Source organism: Geotrypetes seraphini, chromosome 12 (assembly GCF_902459505.1).
Source record: "Geotrypetes seraphini chromosome 12, aGeoSer1.1, whole genome shotgun sequence".
Classification (NCBI taxonomy): Eukaryota; Metazoa; Chordata; class Amphibia; order Gymnophiona; family Dermophiidae; genus Geotrypetes; species Geotrypetes seraphini.
This window is the reverse complement of record NC_047095.1, coordinates 73,049,227-73,065,161: the sequence shown is the minus strand read 5'-3', so window position 1 is coordinate 73,065,161 and position 15,935 is coordinate 73,049,227. Positions and strand designations below refer to the sequence as shown.

The following is a 15,935-nucleotide window of genomic DNA, read 5'->3' as shown; positions in this document are numbered from 1 at the left end:
TGGAGGAACGAGTGTCTGCAGTGGAAGATGAAACCCACAGTGTAACGACGGACATGGCCCGCATGAAAACACAGCTAGACCAACAACAGGCTAAGTTGGAGGACCTAGAAAATAGGTCCCGTAGGGGGAACTTAAGATTTATGGGGTTCCCAGAGACAATCACAGATTCATCTCTTATAAATGTGCTGGAAACATGGCTAGCTAGTGAAATGCCGATGCCTGCTAACATAGGCCCAGTGCGCTTTGAAAGGGTCCACCGCGTGGGACCACGACCAGGGAATGATCAAAGGCCAAGGGTTGTGATTGGAAAATTGCACAACTACAGGCACAAAATGGAGATACTTAAAGAATTTCGCCTTAAAAGGGAGTCCTTGAATTATGATTCCATACCCATTCGAATTGGACAGGATTACTCTGTTGCCTTGACAGAAAAAAGGAAAGTATTTTACCCTCTGTGCAGGAAGCTGGCTGATCTCAAATACCGATTCCTTTTTCTGTATCCAGCTATACTGAAAATCCAACTGGACGGCAAATGGCATGTGTTTGAATCAGATGTACTGGCAGGGGAATTCATAAATAGACTGGGGAATCCAGGACCTTCAACAACTTGACTAATTGAAAGCTCACTAGAATTCTGTATGATATATCACTGTATAACTATGCATTTGCTGTATCTCCCATACTGATTTCTTATTTTCAGCTTACTATGTGAGGGGGACGAGTTTCCAAGCATCAGAGACGTGCTCTGCCTTCCTGTATCCTAGTGCTACAGGATGGGTCTCTGTATTGGGGGGGAAGTTCAGGAACAGGGGATCAAGGGGAGGGAGGGGGGGATATTGGTAAGGGAGGGAAAGAACACACATGTTGATTGTTATGTATCGTTAGATTTATCCTCTTATGTAGTATGTCTAAGAGAGTTAATTGCATTTTGCGGGTTCAGGAAAAGACTAAGCGCTGAGGATCCCCCAGGTGAAGGCTGGGCGCCTGGGGTTCTCCTGGTAATAATGTTGCGATATGCATGTTCCTCAGGTTGTGATGAGCGGTAGGACGCTTAGAATATTGTCCTGGACTGTTGGGGGAATAACGTCACCTATGAAAAGGACTAAGATCCTTACCAGATTGAAACATCACAAGGCAGATCTTGCTTGTATTCAGGAAACCCGGCTGACTGTGACCGAACATGCCAAATTACAACGAGGGTGGGTGGGACAGATTTGTTCGGCTTCCTCCCCTAATAAACATGCAGGAGTGGCACTGTTGGTGCGTAGAGGATTTCAAGGGAAGGTTGAACAAATATATGCTGATCCTATGGGTAGATCTCTGCTTTGTAGGGTGACCACATCAGATCAGAAATTTCACCTTCTTATGGTATATGGCCCTAATCAATATGATCATAAATTTTTCCAAGGTTTGGTTAAACTGGGCCAACTTGACCCAACAATATCATTACTACTTCTGGGGGATTTTAACCAGGTCATGGACCCGGTACAGGACCGTACTGGACCGGGAATGAATCATTCCTCAGCACCACACAAGGGCATACCTTATTTGTGTGACGCCCTGGACTTGGTGGACCCCTGGAGGTTATTGCACCCTCGAGAGAGAGATTTCACACATCAATCTCGGGCCCACCAATCTTTCTCCAGAATAGATTACATATTAGCGTCAACTTCCTTCTTTTCTCATGTTGAGACAGCTGAAATTGGTCCTCTCTCTATATCTGACCACTGTCCGATATGGCTGGATCTGTTTACTGGGACATCTCAGAATTTGGGAGGGTGGCGGTTCCCTTCTTATTTAATTGACAATCAAGAATTCAAAAATTATTTAATGGAAAAATGGGACGACTATCTTCGCTTTAATGATCAACATAGAGACACACCCCTTCTGTTCTGGGAGGCGGCTAAATCCGTTCTTAGGGGAGATATTATATCTTATGTAGTGGCTCACAGAAAGAGGTTGGCACAGGGCATCATACATTTAGAGCGGCAATGCTTACTTCTTAAAAAACGACACCTAGCACATCCGACGCCCCGCTCAAATGAACAATTGACATCAGCACAGATTGCACTGAACGCCTTGATTCATGAACGCACAAAAAAATATCTCTATTTCACACAACACAAATATTATAGATACGGGAACAAACAGGGCAGATTGCTTGCCTCTCTCACTAAGTTGAGAAGGCCAGATAGGTATATTTCTTGTCTACATATGCCGGATGGCACGAAATTGACGAAAACAGGGGAAATATCGGAAAAATTTTTTAGTTATTATAAAAGATTTTACTCCTCGGTGGAGGATGTTGGGGGACCCGAATCTGTGGATTTTCTGGAGGATGCGGGGATGCCCAAATTGACATCCACTATGCGTGACACACTAAATAGACCTATCCAGGGGAAGGAAATACAATTAGCAATAAAACAACTAAGAAACAGAACATCCCCGGGCCCTGATGGGTTTACTCCGGAGTTTTACAAACTCTTACTATCGCAATTATGTGGACCTTTAGAGGCTTATTATCACGCAGCAGACGAGGGGGGAACGTTTCCGGAGGGATCCAATCATGCATACATTACACTAATTCCAAAACCTGGGAAACGAGAAACGGATATAGAATCATACAGACCTATATCACTACTTAATGTAGACATTAAAATTTTAGACAAGGTATTGTCCAATAGGTTGGCGACACTGCTTCCCCAATTGATTGTCCCAGAGCAGGTAGGCTTTGTAAAACAACGACATTCGGTCCTAAATGTTCGGAGATTATTGACGGCTGTACACAGAGCACAACTAGCGAGACAGGATGGAATATTAGTAAGCCTAGATGCGGCTAAAGCCTTTGACAAGGTTAACTGGAAATACCTATTTTCAGTGCTATCATATATGGGAATTACTGGTTGGTTTTCCGACATGATTAGGTTATTATACACATCACCCACAGCTAGCATATTGGTAAACGGGACAAGGACTCCTTCGTTCCCGATAGCACGGGGAACGAGGCAGGGTAGTCCTCTCTCCCCTTTGTTATTCTTGCTATATTTGGACCCCTTTCTGAGAACACTGCAGAAGGATGATGGTTTGCAGGGCCTCCTGGAAGGGAACTCTCAATTGCGTGTACTGGCGTATGCTGATGACATGCTACTGACATTGGCTGACCCTCAGGCCTCTCTGACCAGAGCTTTAGCGATATTGGATGAATTTAGCCTATATTCAGGAATGGTTCTAAATTTTCAAAAATCCTTGGTACTTCCATTATCTCGAGATGTCCCAAATAGGTGGAGGGGACCATTTCCATTGCAATGGGCAACCACGTCACTGTCCTACTTAGGAATACAAATACCTATGAATCTTAATAGTTTATATTCATTGAATGTCCTACCGCTCATCGCTATTACGAGACAGAAATTGTCAATTTGGAGGGACTTTCCTATATCATTAATGGGTAAAATTGCATTATACAATATGGTGATGTTGCCCCAGTGGCTCTATATCTTTCAAATGCTCCCACTCTTGTTGTCCTCTAAACATGAGAAAGAAGTTAGGAAATGCTTAACATCATACTTGTGGAATGGTAAAAAGGCACGAATTTCACTGTCTATTTTGATGCTGCCAAAGCAACAGGGAGGAATGGGACTGCATAACCTCCGAATGTTCTCTCAGGCGTGCCAAATGCGTCACTTGAATGACTGGTTCAGAGGGACGAGCCATTTTTCGGCTACTCCCTCGGAGCTGACATTATGCTACCCATATCACTTCAGCTACTTATTGCACACCTTACGTCTTCCAGGGGGACCGCCACCAGTTGGAAAAATATTATTTCAACCGCTGCGTCAGGTGTGGAGGCGTTTATGTAGACAATTAAAGATAAATCCAACAGCCACAGCATACCTGCCGTTTCTAGATAACAACGATTTTCAACCTGGGACATCTAGATTTCCTACATCGGTGTGGAGAACTTCTCATCTACAATATATTTCACAGGTGGTAACAGCACAGGGAATGGTGCCATCATTCACGGTGATGCTGGCTGAATATAACTGGACTTCTAGGGACTGGTTAGCTTATGCACAGATGACATCTTATGTTAAATCACTACCACCGGCAGGACTTACAAGTCATAGTCAGGAAGCTATTTCGGAAGCGCTATGCCTGACGGCCCAGACTCATATCCCGTTGAAATTCCATTTACGTTTTTTGAGAGAGAGTTTGGAGCCCATTTCCTATGACAATTATGCGGCCCGTTGGTCAGGGGATATACCATGTGAGGTGACTGGACAGCATATCAAACAGGGTCTTCAAGCAATCTTTAAAGTAATGGGGCAAGTGACCCTTATTGAATTGAATTATAAATTCTACTTACGTCTCTACAGAGCACCGACATATTTGTATCGTGCTAAAATCAGTGCTACGGACACGTGTGCTAAATGTGCTCAACCAGGAGCTTCTTTGGGTCACCAATTTTGGACATGCCCCTTGGTACAGGGCTTCTGGAAACAGTTACAGCAACACATCACTTCTATGTGGCACCATGGCTATGTTAATTGTCCGGAATTGTTATTTTCAATGGACTCCATTCCTCGGATATCCCCGAAAGGTTTTCGAGGTTTTATGACCCGAACATTCCTCTTGGGAAAGAAAACAATATTACACTGTTGGATAACATCAGATCCGCCGACAGTATCACTCTGGAGAATCTTGATGTTTCGTCAAGCATCAATGGAACGACTATCCTTGGCTTCCTTGGATACCCCTACAGGACGAACATTTAGTTCTATTTGGGAACCATTCTGGCTTACACTGACTCATAAAGCTCGAAGTAACCTATTGAACCCGTAACAATTGGATTGATGGAGGATGGAATCTTGTTCATTTAGGAGGTTGGGGGGGTGGGGGGAAGAGGGTAGGGAGGGGGAGGAGGGGGGACGTTACTTGTTTGAAAATGATATCTACTGTTAACTTTGTTTGATATATAACCCAATAAACATATTTCAACATAACATTATACAAATGTAATATCAATAAATATAAAATCATGTTTGAAAAAACCCCAAAGCAAATAGGAACAATCTAGAAGCAAATAAAATCATCAAACAAATAAGCATAACAGTTAAACAAAATCCAACATGAAAATACATGCAAGTTCCAAATTAAAACATACCTTAAAAATCTGGTGCTTGATATGAAGAATTAAGTCCACAAAAGAACATGCACTCAAATTATGGCTAAATGAAAGATACCAACACAACAAAAAAGATGAAAATGAAAAATGGAAAAACATGTTTGGATGCAGTACATGATTTTTTTTTTAATTTGCTTCTAGATTGTTCTTATTTGCTTTATTTTTTTCAAACATGATTTTATATTTATTGATATATTACGTTTGTATAATGTTATATTTGATACACATTTATTGTTGTATTTACTTTATTGGTAGTTTCTTTATATTTAGCCTCATAATTTTAAGTGTTTCATTATCAGATTTTCTTTTATGTATCATTTTTTTGGTATGGATTTGTTGTTAGTTTTTTACATATTATGCCATATTTATCAATTTTGATTGTAATGCTTTGCTAATGGTGCCATTGAGCTTTACATGTGTCATACACATTTTTAATGTCAGTTCATTAAAATTGTAAAGTTTTTATCATATTTTTGTGTGTGTCATTGTTCTCTAATATGTATTAGGTTGTTTAATTACATTGTCATATATTTATGATGGTTTTATGCTTTATTATATTTGTATTATGTAGATTGTCAACATATTTTGATTGCATTTTTAATTCTTTTCATTAATTTGTGTGACTCCTGAGACAGGCCATCATGGCCAAAACATATACATGTCGAGTCATTGACTTGCTTTTGGATGAATAAAAGGGCATTTTTGCAATACATTTGAGTCCACCAGTCTGTATAGGACATTTCCATTGCGATCTTGTGTTTGTGGATTTGATTCTCCTGTTTTATACTACACTACATTAGATGACACCACCACGGGTTAAGATAGTGACACTGAGCCTGAGCTGAAACCCCTCACTACCAGATTCTACATTTACATCTTTTGGTAAAGTTAATTCTGTTAAAAAAAAAATCTCTTCACTCTATTCATTTTTTAAATGACAGCTGAACAGGTGAAGAAGCAGCCAATGTTGCCCCAGAAAAAAGCAGTGAAATAAGGCAGGTCAAGCTCTTCCTGGATGCTTAAAGTCTGGCTTTAGCAAAAGGGGCAGAACCACAGTCTCTTACACCAGCAGATGAGGGTGATTCTGGTGCCATCTGAATGATAATGTTACAGCAATTTCTGATTCTTGACCTTTTCTCACAGGTGGCAGTGGACTGTGGCATAAACCTGCCCTGGTCTGGATTCCCAGCAGCTCACTTTTGCTTGAATCCTCCTGGAGCATTTTATTTTGGACAACCCTGGCTGAGGTATGACTATCCTGTTTTCCTGGAAGACGTGGATTTAAACAGCTCGCAGCAGTTTCCAGTATGGTTGGATGGTTTTAAGGTATAATTAGCTTATTGTAAAGTTTCTTTTGTACTGTTACAGTGCACTAAAATCCAGGAAGGAGAAGGGATTTGATATACTGCCTGTTGTGTGGTACAATCAAAGCAGTTTATATCCTATAGGTAATTTTCCTATTCCTAGTGAGCTCACTCTAAACTGCTTTTTTTATTTATTTTAAATTTGTACCTGTATACAAAATCAATAAAATAAAAACTACTAAACAAACAAAAATTTCTCTCCCACCCCCAAACCAGAATTAATAGAAACATAGAAATATGATGGCAGATAAAAGCCAAAGGGCCCATCCACAGTAACCATTATCTCTTCCTCTACCTAAGAGATCCCATGTGCCTATTTCAGGCTTTCTTGAATTCAGACAGTCTCTGTCTCCACCACCTCTTCTGGGAGAATGTTCCACGCATCTACCACCCTTTCTATGAAAATGTATTTCCTTAGATTACTCTAGAGGCCAAGCTATCTCCAGCAAAGTTTAATAAGTGTCTCAAACCCTGATATCATAAGACCAAAAGAGCTGCCATATTGGGACGGGCCAAAGGTAAGATGAGCTACAAATAAGTCACAAAAGATGATATGAGCTTTTAGAAAAAATATCTATTCAACTATAATACTACTGCTCATATGTAATCTATTATTACTAAATAAAGCTTTATATAAATTCTGGCATTCATTAGATAATCATAAGAACATAAGAATTGTCACTGCTGGGTCAGACCAGTGGTTCATCGTGCCCAGCAATCCGCTCACGTGGCGGCCCTCTGGTCAAGAGACCAGCACCCTGAGACTAGCCTTACCTGCATACCTTCTGGTTCAGCAGGAACTTATCTAACTTTGTCTTGAATCCCTGGAGGGTGTTTTCCCCTATGACAGCCTCCAGAAGAGCGTTCAAGTTTTCCACCGCTCTCTGGGTGAAGAACTTCCTTACGTTTGTACGGAATCTATCCCCTTTTAACTTTAGAGAGTGCCCTCTCGCTCTTCTCTTGACCCTTTCTAATAGTGTCTCCTTTTTCATGTACGGCAACAAGTGCTGGATGCAGTATTCTAGGTGAGGGCGTACCATGGCCCGGTACAGTATCATATGATAATGCCACTGGGTTTTCTAATAAACAATTAATTTGGTCCCAGATTGATTTCCAAATATTCATTATAAAAATTCATTATAAATAGAATAATAAATGATCTAAAGTCCCTGCTTCAAGATGACAGTGCCAACATTTATTAGACTTAGAGCTATCCAATTTTTGTAAACGAACAGGGGTCTACAATGCTCTATGCAACAGAAAAAAACAAGTTTGTCTCATAGATGCCGACACTGTACATCTCATTCTCCAAGACCAAATTCGTGGCTATTGAGATGTAGTAATCTGATGCTTAATCTCAATGCTCCAAATGTCAGGCCAGTGTTTGGTTTCTTTTTAATAAGTCCAGTCAGCAATTTATACCACTGGGCGGCCTGGTGACCCAAGAAGTCCGCCTGAAAGCATAAGAACTCCATACTAAATTGATTACTAAGGTTTTTCCAATCAGGGAACCCCGCCTGAATGGCATGCTTCAGTTGCAACCATCTAAAACTTTCTGATTTATTAAGGCCATTTTTATGTTGCAACTGTGAAAATTCAAGCATTTTACCATTAGAGATAACATCATCTAATAAATGTATTCCTGCTATCATCCAATGCTTCCAGGCAAGTCTTTCTCCGCCAATTTGAATCTTGGAGTTCAGTCAAATTTGTAGATTTGTGAATAGGAATAGTTGTTAAATTACTTACATATCGCAATGTTTTCCATGTATCAGCTAATAATTTGTTATCTTTACTGTAAATAGGCATATTGATACTGAGCACATGGCAAAGGCGTAATGGAGACATGAGTTGCCATTCTAGCCACAACCAATCTGGGAGTTTTTCCATGAGCTCTGGGAGGATCCAATACATACCTTAGCACAAAATATAGGCTTAATGATACCTATAAAAATTGGGAAAATTTACCCCTCCCTCTGAAATTGGCCTTTGTAAAGATACTAAAGCAACTTTAGGAGTTTTATCCATCCAAATACATTTTATGAGAATACTATTTAATTTTTTATAAAAAGACCCTTGAAAATAAACCGGCAACATACCCATCTGATAACAAACCACATCATCATTTTAATAGTTTGGACTCTCTCCCACCAAGAAAGATGTAAAGGATTCCATTGCTCACACATTTCTGTGACCCTCTGTAATAACGATTTTTCATTTATTTTTATTGTTTCTTCCATTGTACTTTTAATCCATATGCCTAAGTACTTTATTCCATCATCCTTCCATAGAAATGGAAATGAATCAAACAAATCTTTTGTACAATGGACATTGAGTGGAAGAATTTCTGATTTACTCCAATTTATCTTGTAACCTGAAAATTTTCCAAATTTCTCAATCATTTCAAGTAAGCAAGGAATGGTTGTTTCAGGATTTCTCAAATAAAGCAATATCATCCACGTAAGCCGAGACCTTATATTCTTGATCTCTATGAGGAATACCCTGAATCTCCTTCGCTTGCTGAATGGCTAATAACAAGGATTCCAATACAATATCAAAAAGCAGAGGAGATAAGGGACAACCTTGTCTAACCCCCCTCTGCAACCTAAAGCCATCTGAAAAATTATTATTAATATATAATTTAGCAACAGGGGAGCTATACAATGTTTGAACCATTTGTATAAATCCTGAACCAATACCAAACCATTCCAACGCTTGATTATGAAGGTCCATTCAACACGAACAAAGACCTTCTCTGCATCAAGGGATACAGAAAAAGCCGGATCGTTTAAGGCTTTTGATAAATTCAACATATGTAAGGCAAGCCTAGTGTTATTAGAAGAATGTCTTTGAGCAACGAATCCAGTTTGATGCATTCCAATAATAAAAGGGAGAGCTTTAACCAAGCGTATAGCTAAAGTTTTAGCTAAAAGTTTTCCATCAACATTAATTAAAGAAATAGGCCTGTAATTTGAAACCAGAGTGGGATCTTTATTTGGCTTTGGCAAGACTATAGTTAATGATTCTGCCATGGTACCTGAAATACAACCATTAGTTAGTTGATTTTGATATAAATTTAGTAAATATGGTAATAGAGTAATTTGGAATGATTTATAAAACTCTACTGGAGTGGATCTAACTCTAAGAGATTTCAATGCTGCTTGCAATTCCTTAATTGATATTGGCTTTTCTAAACTTTCTTTTATATGCTCAGGAACTTTCGGCCCCTTGATTAAATTTAAAAATTCCAAACCATCTTTTTCTTTATCTAAATAAGGCTCAGAAGAATACAGATCTTTATAAAATTGTAAAAATTGTTTTAAAATAGAATCAATTTGTGTACAAGAATCTCCTTTTTCATCTTTTATCGCCACTACATTCGTTTTCCGTTTTTTTGCTTTTAAATAATTTGCCAGTAATCTTCCTGCCTTATTTGAATTTGCATAATACAATGCTTGTTGAGAAAATAAATCTTTCCTTATCATTTTAGAAGAAATCTCATTATATTTCCCTTTAGCTTTCAAAAGATCCTGTAATATAGAATATTCCTATTTATCCTTTAATTTTTATTCCAATATCTTAATTTCTTGTTCTAACCTGGAAAATTGATTTTTTTTTTTTTAATTATTATTTATTTATTCAATTTAATTAATACAAACAAGCAATAAACATACTTGTACACAGATTACACAAAATATTATAGGAAAAAAAACAACTATAACCCCAATTCCACTTAACACAGTGTTTTGGGTTACTCAATAATAATTCAAATTATTTAGTCCACAACTTTTGGAGAGAGACTTAAGAAAAAATAAAAATAAGAAATAAGACGAATCTTGTCCAACTTAGAAAGCGGCATTTTTCTGCGGTGCTACAGCCATTCATAGCAGGTTATTCATTTTCAGTTACAGGCCCTACATGCTCTTTAGATTCTATAAATCCTATCAATTGTTTAGGCTCAAAAAATAAGTAATTCTTGTTCTGATATGAAACAAAACATTTTACAGGAAATTTCAACATAAAATTTGCTCCCAAGGCTAGGACTCTTGGCCGTAATGCCAAGAATTCCTTCCTACGCCTCTGAGATCTCAATGACATATCAGGAAATATTCGAACATTAGAGCCTAAAAATTGATCATTAATATGACGAAAAAACAAGTGTAGTATATATTCTCTATCACTTTCTAAAGCAAGAGTTATTAACAGGGTTTTCCTTTCCGTTATAACCTCTAAAGAGTTCTCCAGAAACGTCGTTAAATTCATGTTGTCATTATTTGTCCCTTGAATCTCATTAGGAGTGGAAACTTTTACAGGTTTCTTTAGTTGCAGATAATTAGCTCTAACAATTGGTGGCAAACTTTCTGTGGGAATTAGCAAAATTTCCTTAAAGTATTTTCTTGCCATCTCCATTGGTGAAATTAAGGGACATTTAGGAAAGTTTAGGAGTCTCAGATTATTTTTCCTTAGTTGGTTCTCAAAACTTTCCATTTTCCTGGCAGTAAATGATCTTTCTTTTACCAATTCCAAATCCAAAGTTTTCATTTCGGATATTCTTGACTCCTGTTTTTCAAATTTCTCACTTAAATCTTTAAGGACCAAGCCCTGTTGCTCCACTTTAGAGTGAATAGTCCCATAATCAATTTTTAAAGTGGAAAAGGATAGTTTGAGGTTAGCGTCCATAACTGATATGGCCTGCCATAAAGCCTCCATATTTATTACCTTAGGCTTCTCCAACACCCCAAAGTTGATGTTACTTCCTCCCGAAGCTCCTCTCAACTCCTCTGCAGAGTGGGAAAGCTGATGCTGTTCTCTAGCTTCTTCAGCTCCCGATAGAATTGGAGCTGGCTGTCCTCCTTCTCTGGGGATCGATGTACCTTCCGGGGTCATCATTTCCTCAGGAACTCCCGACTCTGCATTGCTTCCGGGTTGTGGTGGTGGCTGCCTCTGCTCCGGGCTCAACAACGCCCGAATGTGCTGGCTGAGTTCGCCCGACGTATTTGGGCTTACCCCTGAAGTAGCCCCCGAAGATTCACTCGAGCGGGCTAATGCTCCCTCGATTGTAGTTTGCACCAGACGCGGTGCCGCTATCGCCGCCGGAGGATTGCTGCGAAGGGCTCCTTTCCTCTTCCCCATATCGAGGTAAGAGGGTTGCTAGATCACTTCAGCAAAACGCCTGCCGACTGCAAGAGAGGGAGCCTCCTACTCAGGCGTCCGCTCTCGTCGCCATCTTGTTTCCTCTCCGATTCGGAAAATTGATTTTTAATTTGTTTTTTAGTATACGCCAAAAAAAAAAAAATAATAATAATTTGGCCTCTTATGGTTGCCTTAAAAGCATCCCATAACGTCTCCACTGAGATATCTTCCGTATTATTTATTTGAAAATAATCATTAATTTTTAACTGAATTTTCTCAATAAAAATTTGGTTCTTCAAGCAAAGCATTATCAAATCTCCACACAGATCTTCTCTCCTCCTGATCACTTATTTTAATTTTAATCCACACCCCACCATGATCAGATAAAATAATTGGATCAATGGAGGCTTGTGTTACTTGCTGAACTAATGCATTTGAAAACAAATATATAATCTATTCTTGAAAATGATTTGTGGACATGGGAGCAAAACGAAAATTCCCGATCATTAAAATGTAATATTCACCATATATCTTTTAAATCACAATTTTGAACCAGATTATCCAACCCTAATGATTTCATAATTCTAGTAGGTTTTTTATCAATTAAAGGATCTATAACAGCATTAAAATCCTCTGCCACAACTAAATTAGAAGCGGCCAGTGGTAACAATAAATGTTGTAGAGATTTGAAAAATTCAATTTGATTCGAATTAGGTACATATACATTGAATAGCACCATGGTAGTATTTCCCAGATTCATGTCTACATGTATCCACCTTCCTAAGGGATCAACAGCAATTAATTTGAACGTAGCATTACATCTCTTATTCACCAATATAGCAACATCTGCTTTTTTTCATTACAGCTGGGGCATAAAAGCAATGTTTCACCCAGTTTCCTTTAAGCTTTTGAGATTATAAGTCTGATAAGTGAGTCTCCTGGATGAAACAAATATCAATATTCTGTTGTTTTAAGAATAAAAGTGCTTTCTGTCTTTTAATCGGATGGTTGAGACCATTTACATTAGAAACATAGACATAGAAACATAGAAAATGACGACAGAAAAGGGCCACGGCCCATCTAGTCTGCCCACACTAATGACCCACCCCCTAACTTCCTTTAAGAAGAGATCCTACATGCCAATCCCATCTTTTCTTAAAATCTGGCATGCTGCTGGCCTCAATTACCTGTAGTGGAAGATTATTCCAGCGATCAACCACCCTTTCGGTGAAGAAATATTTTCTGGTGTCACCATGAAATTTCTCACCCCTGATTTTCAACGGATGCCCTCTTGTTGCCGTGGGTCCTTTAAGAAAAAAGAGATCTTCTTCCACCTCGATACGGCCCGTGACATATTTGAACATCTCAAAAATGTCTCCCCTCTCTCTGCGTTCCTCAAGTGAGTATAGCTGCAACTTAACCAGCCGTTCCTCATACGGGAGATCCTTGAGTCCTGAGACCATCCTGGTGGCCATTCGCTGAACCGACTCAACTCTCAGCACATCTTTTTGATAATGTGGTCTCCAGAATTGTACACAGTATTCCAGATGGGGTCTTACCATGGATCTGTACAATGGCATTATGACCTTGGACTTACGGCTGACGAAACTTCTACGGATACATCCCATGACTTGTCTAGCCCTGGATGAAGCTTTCTCCACTTGATTGGCAGTCTTCATGTCTTCGCTAATGATCACTCCCAAGTCACGTTCTACTACAGTCCTTGCTTGTAAGTCCTGCATGGATTTTTGCCGCCAAGGTGCATGACCTTGCATTTTTTGGCATTGAAACTTAGTTGCCAAGTCTTTGACCAATGCTCCAGCAGGAGTAGGTCCTGCGTCATACTGTGTTTTGTCGGGCACTGTGCTTTTGTCTATTGTGCTTTTGCCTTCTATGATGCATAGTTTGGTGTCATCGGCGAATAATGTAATTCTACCTCGAAGCCCCTTAGCCAAGTCTCTTACAAAGATGTTACACAGGATCGGGCCTATTCCGAGCCCTGTGGAATTCCGCTGATCGCCTCCGTCGTATTGGAGAGGGTACCGTTTACCACTACCCTCTGAAGTCTACCTCTAAGCCAGTCCTTAACCCATGCAGTTAATGTTTCATCTAATCCCATCGAACTCATCTTGCTCAATAACCTGCGGTGTGGGACGCTATCAAACGCTTTGCTGAAGTCCAGGTACATGACGTCCAGGGACTCCCCTATATCCAGCATTCTTGTTACCCAGTCAAAGAAGCTGATCAGATTTGATTGGCAGGACCTTCCCTTCGTAAAACCATGTTGATGGGGATCTCGTAGATTCTCCTCGTTCAGGATCATATCCAATTGGCGTTTGATTAGTGTTTCCATAAGTTTACTCACTATCGATGTGAGACTCACTGGTCTATAATTCACAGCCTCCGTCCTGCATCCCTTTTTGTGGAGAGGAATGACGTTAGCCATTTTCTAGTCCAACGGGACTCTTCCTGTACTTAAGGAAAGATTGAAGAGCACGGATAACGGTTCCGCCAGGACGTCACTCAACTCCTTGAGCACCCTGGGGTGTAGTTTGTCTGATCCCATAGCTTTGTTCACCTTGAGTCTTGATAGCTCATAGTAGACACTGCTGGGCGTAAACTCGAAATTATGAAATGGGTCTTCCGAGCTTTCCCTTGTTTGCAGCCGAGGGACGGATCCAGGCGCCTCGCAAGTGAAGACTGAGCAAAAGTATTCATGGGGGCATTAATGTACATAGCCCTCCATACCTTATGTTTGCTATTTCTCTGTGTAGATATTCCTGCTTGAGCTAATTGAACTCCTATAATGCTGTTTGCAATGTGTGTACTTACCTCTGACTCGGAAATGCAGTGTGTACTTACCTCGGACTCAGAAATGGATTGGCAACTTACCTCGCCAGGTTGGTTACTTGCGCCAGTATGTGAGTGGGTATCCTCCCCCAACTTACCTAGTTTAAAGCCCTACGAAGTAGGCGGGGCTAGTCGGTGTCCAAATATGTTCTTTCCTTTTCTGGTCAGGTGGAGTCCGTCTGGTGCCTGTAGTCCTTGCAGCGCCTCTCCATAGTTCAGGAATCCGAAGTTCTTCTCCCTGCACCATCCGTGCAGCCAGTCATTTGTCCTCTGGATACGATCCTCCCTGGCTCTTCCCTTGCCCCTCACTGGGAAGATCGAGGAGAAGACCACTTGCGCTTCCATCCTCCTCAGCTTCTCACCCAGGGCTCCAAAGTCTTCAGATATGTTCTCCGGGGTGTTCCTGGCAGTGTCGTTCATTCCGATGTGGATGAGAAGCATGGGGAAGTGGTCATTAAGCGAAAGTATTTTAAGTTCCATCAATACAATTATTTCCAGCACATTTGAACTATAACAAATATATTAATTTATTATAATTTTCATACACATAGTTCATTCCCCTTAATTTACTATATAAAACAATCTTTCCCTCTCTTAATTCTTTAAATATTAAATTCCTATGAAACCAAAAACCCTTCCCTATGCCCTCCCCTATCCCTCCCTTCTTATTAAAACGATAACTTGAAGACATTTGCTCAGACCGGCCACCCATTCCCTCCCATTAGCATCCTATTTAACTTATCCCCCATTATTAATAAAAATGAATCAATCTATATACTTAAAACCCCTTACTTTCTTATTAATTATCAAACTTTATATAAAGATCTTCATGACTTCAATTCAATTAAGAAATATACTTTTAAATATTTTTAAACACCAAAATTACAATAAAATATTCCTTTACACCCTATTACGCACCTTACAAAGAGATGATGAGATTATGGGCTTATCTGAGGGTGTTTCGCAGTTAAGGGTACTAGCCTTTGCAGACGATCTCTTGCTTGCATTGGGCAATCCTCATAGATCGTTGCAGCGAGCATTAGAAATATTGGATGAATTTCACATTTACTCAGGATAGTCCTCAACAGGCAGAAGTCTTTGGCGCTTCCTACCTTATCTGAGGTGCGACTGACTTGGCCTGGAAAGTTTCCTTTGCAGTGGGCCCCCTCTCATTTGACATATTTAGGAGTGATTATTCCCCAAAATCTAAATAGGCTTTATACAGCTAATATCTTGCCCTTGCTCCGTCGAACTTCAAGTATGTTACATGGCTGGTGGAAATTTCCTATATCTCTCTCTGGCCGTATAGCTCTTTATAACATGATGATACTGCCCCAATGGCTATATATACTACAAATGCTCCCTATTATGTTAACTGCACACCATTTATCACTACATAGGTC

General features: G+C 39.8%; 1 protein-coding gene across 6 annotated transcripts in view; it reads left to right on the top strand.

Moving 5' to 3' along the window:
• The window catches only part of CCDC17 (coiled-coil domain containing 17), a 432,057-nt gene that overhangs the window by 380,299 nt on the left and 35,823 nt on the right, over positions 1–15,935 (top strand). For all 6 annotated transcript variants that reach the window (XM_033915898.1, XM_033915896.1, XM_033915895.1 and 3 more), the window contains one exon: positions 6,329–6,511. In XM_033915898.1, coding sequence (XP_033771789.1) covers positions 6,329–6,511 — 183 coding nt within the window. The remainder of the gene's footprint in view (positions 1–6,328; positions 6,512–15,935) is intronic.